The sequence below is a fragment of the Oncorhynchus mykiss genome, chromosome 10 (assembly GCF_013265735.2).
Source record: "Oncorhynchus mykiss isolate Arlee chromosome 10, USDA_OmykA_1.1, whole genome shotgun sequence".
Lineage (NCBI taxonomy): Eukaryota > Metazoa > Chordata > Actinopteri > Salmoniformes > Salmonidae > Oncorhynchus > Oncorhynchus mykiss.
Window position 1 is genome coordinate 63821552 of NC_048574.1, and position 25543 is coordinate 63847094.

At 41.8% G+C, this 25543-nt stretch overlaps 2 protein-coding genes across 3 annotated transcripts in view; both read left to right on the forward strand.

Moving 5' to 3' along the window:
- Positions 1–25399, forward strand: part of LOC110534675 — a 32786-nt gene extending 7387 nt beyond the window's left edge. The window contains exons 4-9 of one of the 2 annotated variants that reach the window (XM_036934460.1): positions 1239–1403; positions 8305–8416; positions 10261–10388; positions 20073–23155; positions 23528–23658; positions 23841–25399. In XM_036934460.1, coding sequence (XP_036790355.1) covers positions 1239–1403; positions 8305–8416; positions 10261–10388; positions 20073–21014 — 1347 coding nt within the window. In that variant the 3' untranslated portion in view covers positions 21015–23155; positions 23528–23658; positions 23841–25399. The remainder of the gene's footprint in view (positions 1–1238; positions 1404–8304; positions 8417–10260; positions 10389–20072; positions 23156–23527; positions 23659–23840) is intronic. The other variant, XM_036934461.1, reaches the window with a different exon arrangement.
- The window catches only part of LOC110533183 (protein krueppel), a 260240-nt gene that overhangs the window by 191208 nt on the left and 43489 nt on the right, over positions 1–25543 (forward strand). The gene's annotated exons all lie outside the window — the stretch shown is intronic.

Here is a 25543-nt window from a genome sequence, read left to right on the forward strand (position 1 = left end):
AACTGAAGGAACACCCCCAGCTGTCCCACTGATAGGCCACACACAAACACGCGCGCGCACACACACACACACACACAATAAATAAACAGGTTAAAGAGTTATTGTTCACAAGGTTAATTATATTGTTAATTAATTCTGACATTCATATTACATGTTATTGAACTGGTTAAAAACGTATACCTTTAAAAAAAAAAACTATTCACATGGTAATTGGTGATTATTAACTCCTAATGATTGTTGTTCTTTCTATTTTAAAAACTGGTGTGTGTTACTGTTCATTAACATTATTGGACTGGTTTTAATGTCATGTTCTGAGTCTGTTAATGTATTACACCCCACTCCTGAACTGATCGCCTAATTAAAATGGCTTATTCATTTAAATGTATAATAAATGTTTTCTCAGTTAATATGGCTGTGTAATGTCTTTCTTTAATACCATAATAGTAGCCCTATTTTGCAAGTGAAGCCTGCCCAAGAAGGCAGCTGCAATACAACATTACAAAATGTAATCATCAACAGTCCATAATATTGGGTCACGACTCAATTGTCACTGTCAAATTTGGGTCCCCAGGCAAGACCAGTTGAGAACCACTGGTGTAGGCTCTATGATGTTCACAAATGCCTATTTCATTATTTTCATTCCACTACTGAATTTTTTTCCCAAGACACTTTTAATGAGAAAATGTATGCAGTTTATCAAGTTTATGCAGATTTTTAGTATGGTTTTTCATATGGTTTATTTAAAACTTATTTAAAACAAAATGGGACTTTTCATTTTAAGATTTTCATTGCGACTCTCTTTAATATACATCACATCTGATCTCACCCTATTCTGCAAACACCCAGCAGCACTTTATAACTAATATACATTTAAATATAAATAAATATACCTTTACATACCCCTCACACTAACAAACGACTACTGTACACAAAATATTTGTTCACAAAAGTAGTGCACTGGGCCTTTAATAGTCCTGTATTAGTGGAATGATATATCAGTCTACAGCGCCAGCGCTGGAAAAAATATGTGATATTTGTCCAGCACCCCACCCTACCGGCGAAAACAATTGCAGCACCCCCCCCCCCCCCCCCCCCCCCAGGTTTGTCTGATTATGACTTTGTACTTATTTTTACCCACAACATCATATTTATGTCCACCATAATGGGTTTAACAACAATGAAGTAATCCTGTAACTACAGTGTAGGACTCAGTAATCTGTATCACCTGTCTCTTCCAGGAGGAGGTGGCTCCAGAGGTGCTGCTGGTGAAGGAGGAGGGGTGTGAGGAGGGTCTGAAGAACCCTGTGGGGACCATGGTCATGGAGGACAACCAGACTGCACCTCCTCCTGAACCCACAGAGGAACCAACTGAGCTGAAAAGGACCACACACAGTCTCCCTGAGGTGAGCCCACTGAACTACTGTCTGAATGGTATTAGGTCAGGTCCTGTATCACAAAGCCTCAGAGTTGGAGTGCTGATCTAGGATCAGTATAACCTTTTAAATCATAATTAATAAGATTATATACTACTCAGTACTCCTATTCTAAGATTCTTTGTGGATCTGGTCCCAGGTCTTGATTAATTTAGTCTTAAAGGGCGACTGCACTTCCTGATTTGGACTTGTTTTTCATCAATGCACATTAAGAAATGCTGACGGCCATGACTGAAGGCAACGAGAGTTGTCTTGGGGGTGTGTTTTGATCAGTGGAGGCTCCTCAGAGGGGGAAGGGGAGGACTTTCCTCAGTGAATTTCATAAAAATACAAATAGTGAAACAATAAAAAGTTATACTTTTTAGATAACTATGCTAAATATATTCACATATCACACTGTTTTGCAATGAAGGTCTGCAGTAGCCTCAACAGCACTCTCTTGGGTAGCACCAAGGGTGTAGCCGGAGGACAGCTAGTTTCCATCCTCCTCTGAATAGGTTATTTTTTATTTTTTTACCCCTTTTTCTCCCCAATTCATGGTATCCAATTGGTAGTTAGTCTTGTCTCATCGCTGCAATTTCCGTACGCACTCGGGAGAGGCGAAGGTTGAGAGCCATGCGTCCTCTGAAACACAACCCAACCAAGCCGCACTGCTTCTTGACACAAGGACCCGCTTAACCCGGGAGGCCACACCAATGTGGCGGAGGAAACACCGTACACCTGACGACCGTGTCAGCGTGCATGTGTCCATCCCGCCACAGGAGTCGCTAGAGCATGATGGGACAAGGACATCCCTGCCAGCCAAACCCTCCCCTAACCTGGACGATGCTGGGCCAATTGTGCGCCGCCGCCCCATGGATCTCCCTGTCGCGGCCGGCTGCGACAGAGCCTGGACTCGAACCAGGATCTCTAGAAGCACAGTTTCCACTGGGCTACTCGGGAGGCCCCTCTGAACAGTTTTGAACAAATTAATTTATTCAAAAATGAGAGAGAAGTAAGAGCGAGAGACCTAGTTATATTTTGTTGTATTTTTTTTCACTTATCTAACTAGCGAATGCAGCTAGCTAGCTAGTTTAGCCTACTCAAACACCCGGCTCAAACAGCGAGGGATACTATGCTAGCTAGCTAGCTATGTCCATCCAACACTGGAACTCTTCCAAGTCAAGATAAGCTTTTGGTTTTATTAATTTATTGCCACCAGGGCCCGCCGGTGTAACTGCTAAACTGCTTGCTGTACACTGTAAGTTTGTAGCTGGTTTATTAACACATACGTTCTAGTAGCTAGCCATGTTGACTATGACGTTAGGTGACAACTATGTAGGCTGTGTGTAGCGTTTAGCAGTTATGGAATGAAGGTTTGATTTGGAAAGTTTTTTTTCGCTTTGTCACATACAGCTGTTATGTTGTGCACTGAAGTCCACAAGCAAAAGGAAAAGGTGATAGGACGAGAGCTCATAGATGCGAGTAGGAATTATACAACAAGCAAATGATAATGCTTTTTGTATGTAGCTGCTATGAAAGGGAACTGTGTTTGTTGTGATCAGGGGTGTATTCATTCCACCGATTGTGTTGGAAAAACGTTTCTTAAACGGAAGCAAACAGAACGAAATGGGGAGAACCATACCTACATTTGTCCAAAAGAAACTCTCATTTGCAACTGTAGGACTAATGACTACACCCTAGATCAGCTAGATACAGGCAAGAGTGTGCAAGGCGGTATTGAATGTATCAACTGTCTGAATTACTCTCATTTTTCTCTTGACCTTTTGTAGCAACCTCATGATGGGTATAGGGAACATTTTTGTATCATGTAGTATCCTAAACCTGTCAATGTTTTATTGAGCTAGATTAATAAAATACGAATGACAGTCATCCAATATGCTGTAAGAGAAATAAGTCCATGATCATAAAAAACAATGATCCTCTATCATCTTAAATGGCACCGACCGTCACTTGATTTGATGTGGGTGTTTCTTTGCCATTAAATCACAACAAACAAGGGCAGTAGTGAGTACAGCGAGGTAAGCTTAGCTAGTTTAGCTATGAATAGAACTAAGTTTTGAAGTTGAGGCCTTTCTCCCCGGACTGACCATCTCAAGATGGTCAGCTAATTGACCCTTCGCTTAGCCCCGCCCCAGAATTTTGGGTAACCAATCGCAGTGCTCCAATGAATTTCAATTGCTTTCAATAATGTTTCAACTCAAACTGGCTAGTTTTCTAACTTTAGCAAGCCAGTTTGAGTTGAAACATTATTGAAAGTAAGCTGGCTACATCCTATGATTAGCTAGCAAGCTAGTATGCAAGTCCCTTCCCTGTATTGACCGTAAATGCCAATGGGCTACAGTTAGCTGTTGTTAGCAAGGTAGCTAACGTGAGCTATGCACATCTTCCTCAGACATGCTACAGTACATCACATTTCATGTTAAATTGATTAGGCAGAGCAAACCCATTTTGGTGATTTCTGGCATATCATCAAAATAAAAAAAATTATATAATCAAAATAAATCATTGAAGGTCATGCTTAGGCAAATAAACTATAAAGGGAAATAAATGGCTAGTTTACACTTATTCCATGAAATGTTGTTTTTAGAAAAGGGTTGTTTTTTAAAAGTAACACACACGTGTGTTAAAATCCATTTAATCGGTTTTATTTAGAAATTCTTTAGTAAGTAAGTCATATTTAAGCTAAGTCTTGTTGTCTTATTTTAATGATTTAAATCAAATATGGGGGGGAAATGGTGTTGCACATATCACCATTAATATCCGCACTATGAGGAGATTTGATGTAAAATCCCTCTTTTTAACTCACCTGCACATACATTTTCTTTGTTCTTTCTTTGTTGTTCCTTTTCGATACAATCCATTATGCACAAATGCCCTAAATATGATTTGAATAATGCAAGATTTTTTACTTTTTACTTCAGCAGCAAAATGTTTTCAATAGTTGTTTTTAATTCATTTTTAAAAAATCATTGGGATATTGGAATGGAATATAAATAATAACATTCAATAACATTGGAATATAACATTTAAAAACAACTAATTAACTCAGTGTAACATTGATGTGGCAACTCTCTTATGTTCTGCTATTGCACAATTCTAATTTGTACCTGTAGGTAACAAATACAGCTATCCCCAGTCAAATTGGAGCACAACTCATGAGCCCACCCCCTGCACTGCTCACACCCAATCCAGTCCCTACCTGTGACTGAAAACAGGGGGCGAGATGCCATTTGAAAAGCTCTCTCTTAAAAATGTAGATAGCTATCTAACTTAGCTATATGACATTTTATTTTTATTGAACCTTTATAGCTAAAAGGCTATAATGTTGCATTAACTGTAAAGCTATATCAGTCACTAGTGGAAACATTTACAACTGAAATAAAGTTATGTTATCTTTTTTATGTATTTTACCTCAGACGATTTAGTAGTAAGGTTGCTAGCTAGTACTCCTAGCAGCTTATGCTAACTAGCTTGCTGGCTAGCATTTACTGCTAGTGAAGTTGCAAGCTAGCAACTTAGCACAAACTAGCACCCACTAGGCTAGTCATTGTCTAAATGACAGGTAGAAACACATCCATAACCATAAAGGGGTAACTAGCCCCCGGGGGGACAGGGGAGAGTTTCTCCCAAAACACTCATCCAACATATTACTACATTCCAAAAATGTATTGGATTATTTATCGTAAGGCTTTCCTACTTGTATATTTAAAAAATATATATAGATCTAACTTCATTGGACTATACCTACAACTTTTTTTCAATTTTAAAAGATTAGATCAACTTACCACAAAATCGTTTTGTTGAAATATCTCCAAACGTTGTGATGACAAAGAGGAAATATTTTGTTCAGCAAGAACAGTGACAGCCAGGGAAAGTGTTAGGAAAATAATTAGGTGACTTCTTGTGGTCTTTATGTGAATGACAAGGGGGGGGGACAGTTACCCCATACTACCCTACTTTTCTTTTCTAAACGAGCACCTTATGAACTGCACACACACCAAAAACCTTGTTGGTTTGACAAGTGGCAATAAATCACTGATATCAATTTTAAGGGGGAAATCAGGTTATACACTCTGTTGAAATTAACACAGCTAAAACAAACACTGGAGATATTTGTTACATCCAGTGTCAACCTGTCATTCAGGGCAGGTGGGGCTCTGTTTTGAGCCCCACATTTTTAGCAAATAATTTGGTCTATTTCCCCTCTTAATTTCGTTTACTGTTCTGACTTGGTGGTGCACATGTAGACTATAACCTGTTTTGGAGAATTGTAATCATTGAATATTGTAAGAACTTTCATTGTCTGCTTATATGCCCCCTTTATTTATCCTATGGTTTTGACATGGTGTATACGGAGAACACTGTAAGAACGACCCATGTTCTGGATTCTGTCGTACATTTCAAAAGTGCTGAACAAATACAGTTGAAGTCGGAAGTTTACATACACTTAGGTTGGAGTCATTAAAACTTGTTTTTCAACCATTCCACAAATTTCTTGTTAACAAGCTATAGTTTTGGCAAATCGGTTAGGACATCTACTTTGTGCATGATACAAGTCATTTTCCCAACAATTGTTTACAGACTGATTATTTCACTGTATCACAATTCCAGTGGGTCAGAAGTTTACATACACTAAGTTGACTGTGCCTTTAAACAGCTTGGAAAATTTCAGAAAATTATGTCATGGCTTTTGAAGCTTCTGATAGGCTAATTGACATCATTTGAGTCAATTGGAGGTATTTCAAGGCCAACCTTCAGACTCACTGCCTCTTTGCCTGACATTATGGGAAAATCAAAAGAAATCGGCCAAGACCTCAGAAAAAAAAATGTAGTCCTCCACAAGTCTGGTTCATCCTTGGGAGCAATTTCCAAATGCCTGAAGGTACCACGTTCATCTGTACAAACAATAGTACGCAAGTATAAACACCATGGGACCACGCAGCTATCATACCGCTCAGGAAGGAGATGTGTTCTGTCTCCTAGAGATTAACGTACTTTGGTGTGAAAAGTGCAAATCAATCCCAGAACAACAGCAAAGGACCTTGTGAAGATGCTGGAGGAAACAGGCACAAAAGTATCTATTTCCACAGTAAAACAAGTCCTATATCAACATAACCTAAAAGGCTGCTCAGCAAGGAAGAACCCACTGCTTCAAAACCGCCATAAAAAAGCCAGACTGCACATGGGGACAAAGATCGTACTTTTTGGAGAAATGTCCTCTGGTCTGATGAAACAAAAATAGAACTGTTTGACCATAATGACCATTGTTATGTTTGGATGAAAAAGGGGGAGGTTTGCAAGCCGAAGAATACCATCCCAACCGTGAAGCACGGGGGTGGCAGCATCATGTTGTGGGGGTGCTTTGCTGCAGGAGGGCCTGGTGCATTTCACAAAATAGATGGCATCATGAGGTAGGAAAATCATGTGGATATATTGAACCAACATTTCAAGACATCAGTCAGTAAGTTAAAGCTTTGTCGCAAATGGGTCTTTCAAATGGACAATGACCCCAGCATACTCCCAATGTTGTGGCAAAATGGATTAAGGACGACAAAGTCAAGGTATTGGAGTGGCCATCACAAAGCCCTGACCTCAATCCTATAGAAAATTTGTGGGCAGAACTGAAAAAGCATGTGCGAGCAAGGAGGCCTACAAACCTGACTCAGTTACACCAGCTCTGTCCGGAGGAATGGGCCAAAATTCACTTATTGTGAATTTAAATTTAAACTTATTGTGGGAAGCTTGTGGAAGGCTACCTGAAACGTTTGACCCAAGGTAAACAATTTAAAGGCAATTCTACCAAATACTAATTGAGCGTATGTAAACTTCTAACCCACTGGGAATGTGATGAAAGAAATCAAATCTGAAATAAATCATTCTCTCTACTATTATTCTGACATTTCACATTCTTAAAATAAAGTGGTGATCCTAACTGACCTAAAACAGGGAATTTTTACTAGGATTAGATGTCAGGAATTGTGAAAAACTGAGTTTAAATGTGACAAATAAAATTTGATTTGTTTTTGAAAAATGCTCCTAAATACAATTTAACCAGGTGCTCTAGACTAGAGCCTCCAAAGTGTCTGTGCAGCAGCCTGAAAGTTTGATGTCCCTAGTCGATTTTAGATAGCTACGGTATCATTCCCCTTTTATCTGTGGTATCATAGCTAGCCTGGCTTGCTAGCAATATCAAATAATGTTGTATAAACAAAAGTAGCTACTAGCTAGCTAGTACCAAAATTAGTTGTTTGACGGTTGACATGCAGCAGAATTGACCGTGTCGAATGTAATCCATTCCTGGCCATATTGTTGAAATGCATTGGAAGTTTGCATCATCTTTATGGAAAACCATTTTCACTCCTCTTTGCTGTGCTTTGGACCCATATGCAGACTTGACAACAAATGTCCACATAGCAGCATGTTGTCTCTGGGCAATTGGGCATCGTTGGCAAAAGTGGGCAAGTAAGTAATCCATACCAACCCTCCAGTAAGTCGTGACGAACTCACTAACAGAACTCAGTTTTGAACTAGACTGACTTTATGACCAAAATTATCCTATTTACACTTTGTAGTCAATTTTGACACTAGAATGTCAAATCGTAGCCACATAGGCCATTTAAAAACAGAGAAGTTGGTTCTAAACTAAGGGGTTGACCTTAAAGTGTAGGACCATGCCTTTAAATGATCAAACCATTTAAGAGTGTCAAGTAATCAAATCAACTAACACATTTGCATATTATCAAATCAATTCATATTTTTGTATAGTACTCATAGCAATCCCTCATTGCCCAATCAGAAGATGCTCCATAGCAGGGTGCTCATATCACATTTCTTGATCCAACATCCTCTCACTCTGTATCTCTTCCAGTCAGTAGACATGGAGGATGGGAAGCCTGATCTGCTACTAGTCAAAGAGGAGTTTATAGAAGACGGACCAGAGAGCATTGACCTGCTGAGTGGACTAAAGATGGGGGAGCAAGGTAAGGTTGACATATTGTGCAATCAGAAAGTACTCTAACCTCTTAACTTTTTCCACATTTTGTTATGTTCCAACCTTATATTACCCCATGATGACAAATCAAAAACACGTTTAGAAGGTTTTGCAAATGTATTAAAAATAAAAAAACGTATCTCACATTTACATAAGTATTCAGACCCTTTACTCAAAACTTTGTTGAAGCACCTTTGGCAGCGATTACAGCCTCAAGTCTTCTTGGGTATGACGCTAAAAGCTTGGCACACCTATATTTGGGGAGTTCTCCCATTCTTCTCTGCAGATCCTCTCAAGCTCTGTCAGGTTGGATGGGTAGCCTCGCTGCACAGCTATTTTCAGGTCTCTATAGAGATGTTAGATTGGATTCAAGTCCGGGCTCTGGCTGTGCCACTCAAGGACATTCAGAGACTTGTCCCGAAGCCACTCCTGCGTTGTCTTGGCTGTGTGCTTAAGGTTGTTGTCTTGTTGGAAGGTGAACATTTGCCCCAGTCTGGAGCAGGTTTTCATCAAGGATCTCTACTTTGCTCTGGGATCTCAAGGATCTGTACTTTGCTCTGTTCATCTTTCCTAGTCTCCCAATCCATGCTGCTGAAAAACATCCCCACAGCATGATGCTGCCACCACCATACGTCACCGTAGGGATGGTATTTGCCAGGTGATGTCCAGACGTGACACTTGGCATTCAGGCTTTAGAGTTCAATCTTGGTTTCATCAAACCAGATAATCTTGTTTCTCAAGTCTGAGAGTCCTTTAGGTGCCTTTTGGCAAACTCCAAACAGGCTGTCATGTGTCTTTTACTGAGGAGTGGCTTCCCTCTGGCCACTCTACCCTAAAGGCCTGATTGGTGGAGTCCTGCAGAGATGGTTTTCCTTCTGGAAGGTTCTCCCATCTCCGCAGAGGATCTCTGGAGCTCTGTCAGCGTGACCATCGGGTTCTTGGTCACCTCCCTGACCAAGGCCCTTCTCCCCTGATTGCTCAGTTTGGCTGGGCAGCCAGCTTTAGGAAGAGTCTTAGTGGCTTCAAACTTCTTCCATTTAAAAATTATGGAGGTCTTTGTGTCCTTGGGGACCTTCAATGCTGCAGACATTTGTTGGTCCCCTTCCCCAGATCTGTGCCTCGACACAATCCTGTCTCGGAGCCCTACGGACAATTTCTTCGACATCATGGCTTGGTTTTTGCTCTGACATTCACTGTCAACTATGGGACCTTATATAGACAGGTGTGTGCCTTTCCAACTCATGTCCAATCAATTGAATTTACCACAGGTGGACACCAATCAAGTTGTAGAAACATCTCAAGGAGGACTGGCCACCCCACATAGCCTGGTTCCTCTCTAGGTTTCTTCCTAGGTTTTGGCCTTTCTAGGGAGTTTTTCCTAGCCACCGTGCTTCTACACCTGCATTGCTTGCTGTTTGGGGTTTTAGGCTGGGTTTCTGTACAGCACTTCGAGATATCAGCTGATGTACGAAGGGCTATATAAATACATTTGATTTTATTTGATCAATGGAAACAGGATGCACTTGAGCTCAATTTTGAGTATCATAGCAGAGGGTCTGAATACTTATGTTCAATAAGGTATTTCTGTTTTTTATTTTTAATACATTTGCAAGAATTTATATAAACCTGTTTTTGCTTTGTCATTATGGGGTATGTGTGTAGACTGATAAGGGAAAACATTAATTTAATCAATTTTAGAATTTTTCTTCATTTATAAAATAATCTATATAACTTATGTTTACACACATTATAATGAAAATTATAATGAAAATGAAAATGATCCGGTAATACATTTAATATTTGTAAAGTCTATTTTGTAACCTCTTCCTGTAGGTGGTTGGCTGGAGGCTAACAGAGAAGACTGGGCAGCCATCTTGGATTCCCAGAACCAGGCCAGTGCAGCCAGGGACCCGGGGGACATCACCACCGAGCAGGCCAGGACCAGAGGCAACATAGTGGAGGTCAGTGGATGGGACAGCATCCTCAACTCTGGGCTGGGGAACAAAACGGTTAACCACAACCAGAAACAGACAGTCAAACACAAAACAACATCCGATCTAAGTTAGGGATGGGCATTTTTCTGGCACGGAGAGAGAGAGAAAGTAGCCAAACTGACTCACGCTGGTTAGACAAACTTGTTGCTGCCATAGGTTATCTATCATTCCATCTGGTAGTGCCTATCTTGACTCCATCAAATTGTTTGTAAAAGAGCTAGCTAGCTACAGAAGTCAGTTAAGTTAGCTAAGTAGCAAGGCCAATTAAAGCTATTTTTCTGCGCTCCCCGTACTTGTCTACAACTCTATTCATATGAAACATCAGCCTACCGGTTGGATGATCAGTGTAGCCTACTCCTCATTTAGCCAACTTAATTCCGTCATTTTTATTCCATTTTGCATTGATTAGAAATCTCCCTCTCAATGTAGTGCCGCTTTGATTGATTCTAATAACAACAAGCTACATCTGTGAAACATGTGTAGGCTACCGGTGCGTCTTTTTTATGGGGCGCACTCATAAAAAGAGTATATACTTTTTACATTTAATGGTCTATCCTTGTACACTATGTTGCAATGTCACATAGATCATTGTAAACTCAGCAAAAAAAGAAACTGCCCTTTTTCAGGACCCTGTATTTCAAAGATATTTGGATTTTTTACGAATTAACTTCACAGATCTTCAATGTAAAGGGTTTAAACACTGTTTCCCATGCTTGTCCAATGAACCATAAACAATTAATGAACATGCACCCGTGGAACGGTCGTTAAGACACTAACATCTTACAGACGGTAGGCAATTAAGGTCACAGTTATGAAAACTTAGGACACTAAAGAGGCCTTTCTACTGACTCTGAAAACACCAAAAGAAAGATGCCCAGGGTCCCTGCTCATCTGCGTGAACGTGCCATAGGCATGCTGCAAGGAGGCATGAGGACTGCAGATGTGGCCAGGGCAATAAATTGCAATGTCTGTACTGTGAGACTCCTAAGACAGTGCTACAGGGAGACAGGAGACAGAGTCAGACAGCTGATCATCCTCGTAGTGGCAGACCATGTGTAACAACACCTGCACAGGATCGGTACATCCGAACATCACACCTGTGGGACAGGTACAGGATGGCAACAACAACTGCCCGAGTTACACCAGTAACGCACAATCCCTCCATCAGTGCTCAGACTGTCTGCAAATAGGCTGAGAGAGGCTGGACTGAGGGCTTGTAGGCCTATTGTAATGCAGGTCCTCACCAGACATCACTGGCAACAACGTCGCCTATGGGCACAAACCCAACGTCGCTGTACCAGACAGGACTGGCAAAAAGTGCTCTTCACTGACGAGTCGCGGTTTTATCTCACCAGGAGTGATGGTCGGATTCGCGTTTATCGTCAAAGGAATGAGCGTTACACCGAGGCCTGTACTCTGGAGTGGGATCGATTTGGAGGTGGAGGGTCCATCATGGTCTGGGGCGGTGTGTCACAGCGTCATCGGACTGAGCTTGTTGTCATTGCAGGCGATCTCAACACTGCGCGTTACAGGGAAGACATCCTCCTCCCTCATGTGGTACCTTTCCTGCATGACAATGCTACCAGCCATACTGTTTGTTCTGTGCATGATTTCCTGCAAGGCAGGAATGTCAGTGTTCTGTCATGGCCAGCGAAGAGCCTGGATCTCAATCCCATTGAGCACGCCTGGGACCTGTTGGATCGGAGGGTGAGGGCTAGGGCCATTCCCCCCAGAATTGTCCAGGAACGTGCAGGTGCCTTGGTAGAAGAGTAGGGTAACATCTCACAGCAAGAACTGGCAAATCTGGTGCAGTCCATGAGGAGGAGATGCACTGCAGTACTTAATGCAGCTGGTGACATATTTTTGATTTTGACCCCCCTTTGTTCAGGGACACATTATTCCATTTCTGTTAGTCCCGTGTCTGTGGAACTTGTTCAGTTTATGTCTCAGTTGTTGACTCTTGTTATGTTCATACAAATATTTACACATGTTAAGTTTGCTGAAAATAAACGCAGTTGACAGTGAGAGGACGTTTCTTTTTTTGCTGAGTTTATTTAATTTTAGACAATGCCTTTTCATTGTTAAAATAGAGCGATTTTTGTTCTCTGAAAAATGAATACTTTCCCATGTAATCGAATATTAATATCTGTGGATATTCAAATATTCGAAATAACGTGCCCATCCCTAATATTAGTCTTCATGACAACAGACTGGCTGAGACTAGGGCGAGGCGTAGATTTGCTGTGAGGGGACTCCCGTGTCGGGATGTGGCTAGAGACAGGGATGTGGCTAGAGAGAATGGACACAGACTCCGTCCTAGTTGTGATTCAGAGAGACTCAGGTTAACCCCCTAACACAGTGGTATTCAAAGTTGGGGTCGCAACCCTGTGGCAACTGAAGTGGGGTTGCCAATATTTGTTTTTAAATTTATTTTCTGTATTTGTTTTTTGAACAAAAAATGAACAGTACAGTTTATTGTAATGGACAATATACAAACATTTTTGAGAAAGGTAATTTGAAAAATAAAATTTTATTGAGTAAATGTATTAATTGGTTTATTTTCAATTTGATAAGAGATGAAAATGTACTGATTTTTACATTATTTGTTGATGTAAAAATCAAAATATACCGATTTTAAGGTTGTGTCGTTATATTTGGGATGGAGTCACAAGAAATTATTGAAAAAAAATTCCTTCACCCTGCCTTCATAAGATTTATCAACTGGAATATTGACCTTGCGACAACACAGACACTCCCTGGCCTTCACCCTCCTCACACTCTCCCTATGTAAACCAGACCTCAGACAATGCCAGTTCTTCAACACTAAATGGCTACACAAGCCCATTGACAAATGACTGTAGGGAAAACAGAATCAGTAAAGGTGGCGGCATAAAAGAGAAGCGCTTCCCTTGTTTGTTCTGTGAGAAGATTCAGTTTCTCCAAACAGGTGGAGATCCACCAGAGCAGGTATTCCCAAACTGGGGTACATACAATGCCGCCGGGGGTATGCCAAATAAAAATGTGATTCACGTTTATTTTTTTATAATTAAATGATAAAATAAAATTCTTCACATTTTCAAACAACATTTATATTTTCCAACGGGGCTATACATTTTGGTCAGGTTTTTTTCTCACCCGAGTAGCCTCGTTTCACTGCCAAAAATAAAGTTAAACCATCTCGTGTTCAGCGAAGTAACAACACAATGTCAAATACAGGCAGCCTAGTCAAATAAATTAACATCCAATCACATTAACCGTTACTCTCTCGCGGAAATTCCACTAATGTATGTAGCCAAACGTAGCTGCTGCTCATTCCGTTTGCTCGAAAATGTATAAATGGTTTAAAAAAGTAAAGCCCGCATCCATAGACACATTCCAGCTCTACTGGTAGTACTGCTACTACCAGCTGTACTACACCTGCACCTGTTGACGACACAAGTTGTTCTGCTTCCACGAGCACATCCAATGCTAGCATCAGTAATTCTACATTTGTTGTTAGTCCACCTAGCATGGACACTGATAGTTGTGAATAGGATGTAGCTGAAGAGCTACTGCCCCCTTACCCGGGAAAGGACCGAACAACAGACAGGGACATTGGACAATCGAAGAGGTGCAAATATGATGAGAACTACATTGATTTGGGGTTTAATTATATTGAGAGTAGTGCCATTCCTCAGCCACAGTGTGTTATATGTGCAAAAGTACTATCTCACAACTCGATGAAACCTTTACTCTTGTGCAGATTTTTAGAAACAAAACATGCCAATTTGAAAAATAAGCCACAGGAGTTTTTTGAGTGACAATTAAGATGACTTTCGAATAGTAAGACATGTATAAAAGCAACAGATATCATTAATAAGAAGAGGCTAGAAGAGTCTTAAATGGTGAGCTACCGAGTGGCTAGAACAGGCAAGCCCCATACTATTGTGGAGGACTTAATTCTTCCTGCTGCCGCGGGTATGGCTGGGACAATGCTGGGGGAAAAGGCCAACAAAAACTATACAGACAATGCCGTCATCAAACAACACTGTTTCACGATGAATCAGTGACATGGCAGGAGATGTTTTGAAACAATTACTGCTTCGCATTACGAGCTAGTGAATTTTATGCGTTTCAGCTGGATGAATCAACAGACGTGGTGGAACTGGTACAGCTCCTGGTATATGTCCGTTACGTTTATGGGGGGTCAATTAAGGCAGAAATCCTCTTCTGCAAATCACTGGAAACCAGGACAACAGGGGAGAATATTTTTAAAGTACTGGACAGCTTTGTGACATCAAATGGACTTTGGTGGTCAAGATGTGTTGGTATCTGTACTGATGCCACAAAAGCCATGACAGGGAGACATAGTGGAGTCGTAACATGCGTGCAAGCAGTTGCTCCCCACTTAGGTACACTGCAGAATCCACCGAGAGGCTCTTGCTGCCAAGGGAATGCCTGACAGCTTGAAAGATGTTTTGGACACTACAGTGAAAATGGTTAACTTAGTTAAAGTAAGACCCCTGAACTCTTGTGTATTTTCTGCACTATGCAATTATATGGGCAGCGACCATGCAACGCTTTTACAACATACAGAAGTGCGCTGGTTATCAAGGGCCAAAGTATTGACACGTTTTTTTTAATTGAGAGAGAAGCTCAAAGTTTTCTTACTGACCATAATTTCACTAGTCTGACCGCTTGCATGATGATGAGTTTCTCACATGACTGGCCTATCTGGGTGATGTTTTTTCTCGCTTGAATGATCTGAATCTAGGATTACAGGGACTCTCCACAACTAAATTCAATGTTCGGGACAAAATTGAGGTTATGATTAAGAAGTTGGAGCTCTTCTCTGTCTGCATTAACAAGGACCTTCCTCCATGCCCTGCCTCCAGTCCACTTACCGATATCTGAACAAGAGAGCCTCATCGAAATTGCAACAAGCGGTTCTATGAAAATGTAATTTAATCAGAAGCCACTGACAGATTTCTGGATTGGGCTGCGCTCAGGGTATCATACCTTGGCAAATCGCGTTGTTAAGACACTGATGCCCTTTGCAACCACGTACCAATGTGAGAGTGGATTCCCGGCCCTCACTAGCATGAAAACTAAACAGACTGTGTGTGTGATTTATGACTGAGACTCTCTCCAATACAACCCAACATTGCAGAGTTATGTGCATCCTTTCAAGCACACCCTTCTCATTAACCTGTGGTGAGTTATTCACCATTTTTGATGAACAAATAAAGTTTTATATGTAAGATGGCTAAATAAAGAGCAAGATTATTATTTGTGCCCTGGTCCTATAAGAGCTCTTTGTCACTTCCCACGAGCCGAGTTGTGACAAACTCACACTCATTCTTATGTTTAATAAATGTATTGTATATTGTGTGTGTAGCAGGCTTACAATGATGGCAACTATATTTGAGAATGCGCTGACCCTGGTGCTCGAGGGGGCACGCAGCTGGAGGTTGAATTTTGAAGGGGTATGGGACTATTAAAAAAGTTTGGGAACCATTGCACCAGAGGATGCACATGGAAGACAAATTGTTCAGCTGCCATCTGTGCTGGGACAGTTTCCCTGACTCGTCCAATCTGAAGATTCACCCGAGGGTCCACATGGGAGAAATCTTACAGCTGCCCCCAGTGTGAGAAGAGGTTCTCCCACCAGCACCAACTGAAGATGCACCTGAAGGTCCACACGGGAGAGAGGCCATTTGCCTGTATGCACTGCTGGAAGAGGTTCTCAGAGAGGAGCTACCTCAGGATACACTAACAGAAAATGCACACGGCCCCTGTATAGAGTGGTGACATGTAATGTAGTACTAGTTAGTTTGTAGTTCATTCTGTTGGTTTTGGATATACACTGCTCAAAAAAATAAAGGGAACACTTAAACAACACAATGTAACTCCAAGTCAATCACACTTCTGTGAAATCAAACTGTCCACTTAGGAAGCAACACTAATTGACAATAAATTTCACATGCTGTTGTGCAAATGGACTAGACAACAGGTGGAAATTATAGGCAATTAGCAAGACACCCCCAATAAAGGAGTGGTTCTGCAGGTGATAACCACAGACCACTTCTCAGTTCCTATGCTTCCTGGCTGATGTTTTGGTCACTTTTGAATGCTGGCGGTGCTTTCACTCTAGTGGTAGCATGAGACGGAGTCTACAACCCACACAAGTGGCTCAGGTAGTGCAGCTCATCCAGGATGGCACATCAATGCGAGCTGTGGCAAGAAGGTTTGCTGTGTCTGTCAGCGTAGTCTCCAGAGCATGGAGGCGCTACCAGGAGACAGGCCAGTACATCAGGAGACGTGGAGGAGGCCGTAGGAGGGCAACAGCCCAGCAGCAGGACCGCTACCTCCGCCTTTGTGCAAGGAGGAACAGGAGGAGCACTGCCAGAGCCCTGCAAAATAACCTCCAGCAGGCCACAAATGTGCATGTGTCTGCTCAAACGGTCAGAAACAGACTCCATGAGGGTGGTATGAGGGCCCGACGTCCACAGGTGGGGGGTTGTGCTTACAGCCCAACACCGTGCAGGACGTTTGGCATTTGCCAGAGAACACCAAGATTGGCAAATTCGCCACTGGCGCCCTGTGCTCTTCACAGATGAAAGCAGGTTCACACTGAGCACATGTGACAGACGTGACAGTCTGGAGATGCCGTGGAGAACGTTCTGCTGCTTGCAACATCCTCCAGCATGACCGGTTTGGCGGTGGGTCAGTCATGGTGTGGGGTGGCATTTCTTTGGGGGGGCCGCACAGCCCTCCATGTGCTCGCCAGAGGTAGCCTGACTGCCATTAGGTACCAAGATGAGATCCTCAGACCCCTTGTGAGACCATATGCTGGTGCGGTTGGCCCTGGGTTCCTCCTAATGCAAGACAATGCTAGACCTCATGTGGCTGGAGTGTGTCAGCAGTTCCTGTAAGAGGAAGGCATTGATGCTATGGACTGGCCCACCCGTTCCCCAGACCTGAATCCAATTGAGCACATCTGGGACATCATGTCTCGCTCTATCCACCAACGCCACGTTGCACCACAGACTGTCCAGGAGTTGGCGGATGCTTTAGTCCAGGTCTGGGAGGAGATCCCTCAGGAGACCATCCGCCACCTCATCAGGAGCATGCCCAGGCGTTGTAGGGAGGTCATACAGGCAGGTGGAGGCCACACACACTACTGAGCCTCATTTTGACTTGTTTTAAGGACATTACATCAAATTTGGATCAGCCTGTAGTGTGGTTTTCCACTTTAATTTTGAGTGTGACTCCAAATCCAGACCTCCATTGGTTGATAAATTTGATTTCCATTAATACTTTTTGTGTGATTTTGATGTCAGCACATTCAACTATGTAAAGAAAAAAGTATTTAATAAGAATATTTCATTCATTCAGATCTAGGATGTTATTTTAGTGTTCCCTTTATTTTTTTGAGCAGTGTATATAGCCCCACAGTGGAGGTGTCATAATACCCCTAGAACCTAGTGATCAAACAGGGAAATGGTTACAATCTTTTTTCACCATTCATTTTCCCATAGGAGATTTTAGAAACACTTAAGATAAGGTCTGTGTTTAGTGTAGGCTTACTCTGGCGTGACATTTTGATAACCATGTGTCATGACTTGCCCTGTTGGGTGATGATCATAGGTGCCAGATCCCCCCTCCCCCACCAGTTTTATGACCGGTTGAAAATACTGTGTAGAAACTCTGCTGTTGTTGGGTTGGGTTTGGCAGGATTTGAGGAGAAAGAAGCCTCTTGTTATAAGGAGATTCCTCCTGCCAAAAAAGTAACATCAAAAGGTTGAATAATGAAACAATATTTCTGTAATCCTAAACAGTTGGAATGATCTGTGCGTACTGAAAGAACAATCCTGTCAAATTCATTACTAATTGGTGAGGTAACTCAGGACAGTAGAACAACATAACTGTATCTTGGAATGTGCATACTTCCCAGTGATCAGATTCACATCCAAAATGTTGGGGAACTGATATGGTTAAATATGAAACTATTTATGAGAAGATGTAATGTGATGTTAGCCTTCTAAATGAGAGAATTGTTTTTCATATGAAGTCTTAACCAAGTCAGTGGCCACGCCCACGTGAGCACAGACATTACGACAAAAGGAGGGAACGCCCCTTTTCCCCCAAGTGCTTAAATAGAGGACTCGTGACAAATGTACATTAATCAAGAAAATGTAAGGACGGGAGTCCCCACGTTGAAATTGCTACCACTCTATAGACCAGTTACGTGCAGTTCCAGCTGAATACGTTACAAATGGTTAATAAATCTACAAAACTAAAGACTACACATTCACCGTCTGCAGCTGTATATGTAAAATAGTTTAGGAAACTAGACCGAAGACGAGAGGAGAACATTTCCCTATCGAATGACCATTGGTACATCTGACCTATAACAGACACTTCCAGAACAAAAGGAACACGCTACAACTACAAAGGACATGGTGACCTCTGGTGGACAACCAGAGACTTACACAACCAGAGACTTTGTCGACTGACTCTCCAGAAAATGGACCAGCGATTTCAACAGAGACAACAAAGGCATAAAATCGTAAATATGTACATTGCAATTTTTTTCAAATAAGCGGCCGTTCATAGCATTTCCATGAGCATAGTTATCAGCTGTATGTACGATAGTAAAGTCCTTTGTATTTTCTCCTGTTCTTTCTTACATGCCCCTCCTCTTTTCATTTTGTGTAACAAGCCATCTTATCGGTTTAGTCCACTAGGGACCTTTCATTGCATTATGTAGTAATCAATGTGTAAGCTATTTTGCTTGTGTTTATGTAATTCTGTGTGATTATTAGTTAGTAAATAAATAATTAAGCCAATTTGTATATCGCTGATTCATCATTTATGCTAGGGTTCACGCAGATATCCAAGGATTTTGCGACATTAAGAATGAGACTGATAGAAGGCAACAAATAATGATGACTGAAATGACTGAAATGTAAAAGATATTTATTTCTTTAAAGAGTTCATTCGGAAAACGGTAACTCGTTAAATAAACTTTTTCTGTGGCGCCCCAAGATTGAAAATTAGTTCATTGTTACAGGATTAATTTAATCATCGTACTAATTAAACATAGTTCATCGATTTGATAAAACATTCGTCATCACACTAATGATAGCCAACACACGACACATTTTATAATGAGGAAATGATAATAACTTAATTAATGTTTACTTTACATAAAGTAGTCAAGCTGTGTGTAATGTAATGTTGAATATTTATTCTAAAATTAATTTGATCAAATTGAGGGTATCAGATTTACAGAAAATAGTGTTACCATAGTGGGAAGTTATTCTACTTGACACGTATCGTTTTGTGCAATAAAAGTACTGTACTTCACATTATATGAGTGTATGACCGTTTTGTTGAAATTAAATACATTTACTCTGTGCTGACTTTTTGTATCATTGCAAGGGCTGAGTTTCCCTTATCCCAGTCGAACCAAAACATACTTCATTCTTGAATCAACACATTTGGATTAAAAAAATAAAATAAACACCAATGGCTCCATATTGTTAGGTACATTAATCACAGTGTTAGAGAAGGACTTGACTGTTAACATTTTATAATATCATGTCATGTTTTGTGTGTACAGCAAAGAGTTTCTTATATAAACCTTTATGCAATGTGTGTTTACAGTCTGCAGTCCATGAGGACATGCTGATATCCGGTGCTGCTGGCAGGCGAAACTGGACCTCTGAGGCGGCTGGTCACAAACCTTGGCTCCGGATCAGGACACTGGATCAGGAGCCGTCGATTTTCCTTTCCGAGTCAGAAACAGAACCAAACCGTGAGAGGCAGAGACTCCAGCACCACACAGAACACAACCAGTGGACAGGTGGACTGAACAACCTCAGTCCTGGTGGTCATCAGATAGACAGAGGCTCCAGTCAGGGATCCAGTCTGCAGCCCAGACCCTTCTCTTCACAGTCTCAGTGCAGAGATGGAGCAGGACCTGGGGCTGATAGAGATAGACCCTCCTGTTCCTATGATACAAACACCACAGTATCCATGATGAACAATTCAGGTCACCCTGGGCTTCAGCCTTCACAGAGAGTAGTGGGAGACACCCTCGGTGGGAGTCTAACAGGAAGTCTGTCTTCTCCTTCAGGATCTTGTCTAATGCCTGGTGAATGGGTTCATAGAAGGCCTGCACCTGGGTCTATCCTTCCTCAGTTACCTCATGGTTACCCCACCAATACAGACAGGGTCAGGATGGGCGTTCACCACAAGAGGTACCTAGCCTATAACACAACACTCAATCCCAAAAACACCCAACCAATGGCTAGAGGTCAAGGATGGAGCTCAAAGACTAACCACCTGAGGGTGGTGGCTCCTGCTTCTGCCTCGTCTGGTGTCATTGGGTCACAATGTGGGAGGCCGAGTAATAGGACGAACGCTGACAAGCCGTACGCCTGCCCCACATGTGGGAAGCGCTTCGCTAGAGCAGACTATTTGAGGGAGCACCAGGCCGTTCACACCAAGGAGAGGCCCTTCAAGTGCAAACTATGTTACAAGAGCTTCTCCTTCCTGACTAACCTTATCAGACATAGGAGTGTCCACAACCGGGAGAAATTGTAACAGTGTGCCTCGAGATGTACGCAGGGGATATCTTGGAACTATTCTTAAGTTGACATATAGTTGTGAAGTGTTTTGTGGAAGAGGGTAATTAACCACATACCCTTCATTAACCCTTTGTTAACTTGTCATTTGAAACAGGCTTGGATATACCTGTTTTTAGAGAGACAGTAAACCTAGGCTAAAACAAGGATAGTTGAATATTTAAAGCAAAGCATCGCTTTATTACAGCCAGACTTCTCCCCATCTTTACAACCATTGAATCTATGTTTTGACCATGACAGTTGACAATCTAAGGTAACACCAAGTAATTTTGTCTCCCCAACATGTTCAACAGCCACACCATTCATTACCAGATTCAGCTGAAGTTTAGAACTTAGGGAATGATTTGTACCAAATACAATGCTCTTAGTTTTAGAGATGTTCAGGACCAGTTTATTACTGGCCACCCATTCCAAAACAGACTGCAACTCTTTGTTAAGGGTTTCAGTGACATAATTAGCTGTGGTTGCTGATGCATATATGGACACACATGCTTTGTTTAATGCCAGTGGCAGGTCATTGGTAAAAATAGAGAAGAGTAGAGGGTCTAGAGAGCTGCCCTGCAGTACACCACACTTTACATGTTTGACATTAGAGAACCTTCCATTAAAAAACATGTTTTGAGTTCTATTAGATAGATAGCACTGAATCCATGATATGGCAGAGGTTGAACGCCATAACGCATACGTTTTTCAACAACAGACTATGGTCAATAATATTCAATAATATCTCAAATCTAACAGTACAACTCCCACAATCATTTTATTATAAATTTCTTTCAACCAATCATCAGTCATTTGTGTCAGTGCAGTACATGAATGCCCTTCTCTATAAGCATGCTGAAAGTCTGTTGTTAATTTGTTTACAGAGAAATAGCATTGTATTTGGTCACACACATTTTTTCCCAACAGTTTGCTAAGAGCTGGCAGCAAGCTTATATGTCTGCTGTTAGAACCAGTAAAGGCCGCTTGACCACTATTGGGTAGCGGAATTATTTGGGCTTCCCTCCAGGCCTCAGGACAAAGACTTTCCTCTAAACTCAGATTAAAAATATGACGGATAGGAGTGGCTATAGAGTCAGCTACCATCCTCAGTACCTTTCCATCTAAATTATCAAAGATTTGTCATTATTGATCGATAACAATAATTATCTCTAGCCAGCACAAAGACACAATATCATATTCTAACCAGGTTCTTGATTACTGCACTTATTATTATTATTTACTCAACAAAAACTATGTGATGCATGGGACATAATACATTGATCAATAAATAGTATATCAAGAAGTTATGAGAAATGTTGCCTTACATCCTTGCCAATTCTAGACATTGTCAATAGTATGGTATTTAGCTTGTTATCTGTCAGTCAATCGTTAATAGCTGGAAGGACGCGTCAATGCGATAGGCAGACTGCTTCTCCTCGAACACCGCGGTGAAAGGGATGCTGAGAGCACATTGGCTATCGAACGACCAATAGCATGAGACGTGGGCCTTGAATATTTCGATTCACTACCGTAATTCAAAGAACAGCGCGCAATTATTTTTCATTTAACAACCCCCTTTGAGCCATAACGCCAACCAATAAGATCCCCTTCTCTTCAGTGTAACCGGAAGTGAACAGCGACCAAGTACAATTTCCACGTTAGCATTTTTATTTGTGATATTTGGACGTTTATTAACACCCTGGAACTCAAAATATGACTAATTGAACTGCACCGAATCACATACTTACACCCTGTAGTATTTAATTTGCGTTGGAGACAGGGCTTGGTTGATAAATGTTATCTAGGTAACGCTAGTTAGCTAGCTGTGAACATTAGCCAACATGGCTAACTGTGTGGTTTTTCACACTCAAATAGCCTCCATCATGGAGGTGCTAGCGAATGCAGCCGTGGCAGATATCTGTAAGCTCGTAGACGACGACTATGCAGTGTTTCGTTTGGAAATAACTCAAAGCCAGAAAGAAAACAGGGCATTGCGGAGGAAACTACATCTATTGGAACTGAAGGTGGCACGGGAGCGCGCAGATAGAACAACGCGAGAGCGCGTCCTTGCTAGTCGTCCCAGTAGTGTCAAGATCCTCGAGCGAGGAATAGAAAGAGGTACGCACATTTTTCAAGAGGAAGAGGCTGCACATGTGTGACTTTAGATGTCTTAACCAGATATGGTGAAATGGGTCTTGGTCAGTTTGTTGGATAGTATGCAATAATTGCTTGGCTATTTTGTACAATGACAAAATATCTAACCAGATAATTGATTTACGTTATGTACTATTATTTACTTATTGAAAACAACGTGCTGCATTGAACATAGTCAATCAATCTATAAAGAGTATATCAAGAAGTTATGTGAAGTGTTAACTTACATCCTTGTCAATTCTAAACCGTGTCAAAATGGTCAATAGTGTACAATATAGTGTTGAGCATTGACCATAGCTAAACCTAACAACCTATTTTCCCCAATCACTCTCTCAGGTGAAGGAAATCTCACTGGAGGCTACAGGAGCTTTGTGAAGCTAGCGGGACACAAAACATGGAGAGATGGCCAACCAATCACTGTTGATGAGGGGAGTGGAACCTCAACTCAGCATGTTATCGTTATAGAGGTTAGTGTAATAGTATTACATCAAATGTGGCCAGTTTATTTCAGAAAGGCTCCCCTCAGCTATTCACTTGCTTACATGTACATCCTCATTTATCTGCCATAGGGAAGTCTCACAAACTCCCCTATGACAATGTTATCTAATCCTACTTATGTACCGGTAATAACCTCCTTTCTTCTTGCCAGCCTGCAGATGCAGAGGCTGCAGGTCCTGGTGTCAAGCTGGAGAGGTCTGAAGGAGAGGAGGACCCACGACACAGCAGAAACATCCAGGCTGGAGTGCCCTCTGTAGCCACAGAGGACCCCACCACAGCCCTAGTTCCGCCCAGGATCCGACGCAGCATCACAGAGGACAGTGGAACGCAGAACACTGTCCTTAAGTCAGAGACAGACACAGAGACTTTAACTGTAACACAAAGGATTTTGCACACAGGATCTGACCACAGGTCAGACCCAGAGATACTGGAGCTGGGGGGACTGGGCTGTCGTTCTGCTCCCGGCTCAGAGTATTTACTTTACGGTAACCCGAGGACAGTTCTGTCCCATCAGGACTCAGGTGACGCATTACAGACTGGCAATGATCCATCTTGTTCTTACACTGCAGAGACAGGGATGATACCTGGTGACATGCCTGTGGGCTTAGATACACAGACTAATCCAATGAGAGGGGACTGGAATCGGTACAGTAGTAGTGTGTACTCTGAAGACTGCCTGGATGAGAAAGGGGAGGGTCTGGCCTTAGATGATGTGACTGTGAAAATGGAGGGCGACGCTCCTCTGACATGGAATGAAGTCGAGACTCATTTAGGAGAAGGACACTCGCAGGACAACAGCAGTGACTTCTTAGACTTCAGGGAAAACTTAGAGACAAATCTAAATGTCACAACCAACTCCTCTTTACACCCAGTGTCCATGTCAATGACACCTTCCGATTCACAAGGCCTGTTCGATCAGGTATTGAACTCAAATGACCAAAGGTCCAAGGCTCGGGGAGGGGGAGCAAAAATTGGCAGTAAAGAGAAGCGGTTCCTTTGCATGTTCTGTAATAAAGGCTTCAGCTGCCCCCAGAAGGTGGAGATTCACCAGAGGGTCCACACAGGGGAAAAACCCTACAGCTGTACCCAGTGTCACATGCGCTTTGCCCATGCTGGCAACCTGAAGAGGCACCAGAGGGTTCACACAGGGGAGAAACCCTACAGCTGTCCCCAGTGTGAGAAAAGGTTCTCCCATCAGCACCATCTGAAGATGCACCTGAAGGTCCACATGGGAGAGAGGCCATTCAGAGAGTAACTACCTTAGGATACAGCAGCAGAAAAAACATCCCCACTCTATAACATAGAAAGTAACCATTCCACTTGATAGCTTCTGACTTTGACATCAAACCCTGAATAAAAGACAAATATGAGTGTTGTCAACAGAAAAGATCCACAGATGCATTTTGGAATAATGAGAGTAACAGATTTCGGTGTTGAATATTCCTGGGTAGAATATTGCATCCAGACATTGTGATATATAAGGCATATATATATATAAGTCTAATGAGTCTGTTACATATTGTGTTTGTACTGTGTAGGATATATGATGTTCACAAATGTAATTCCTTCCATTCAACTACTTATTTTTTTGCCCAATACACTTTTAATGAGTATACTAATGCAGTCTATCAAGTTCATGCAGAAGTATGTGTGATTTTCATATGGTGAATTTAAAACGTGTATGTTTAATAAATAAACATTTTGACTTTGTTCTCGTTATTTGAAACTCCCTTTAATATACATCACATCTGATCTCACCCTATTCTGCATAAACCCGACAGAGCTTTATAACCAATATACACTTACCACATATACCTACACATATACACACTAGCAAACACCTACTGTACACTT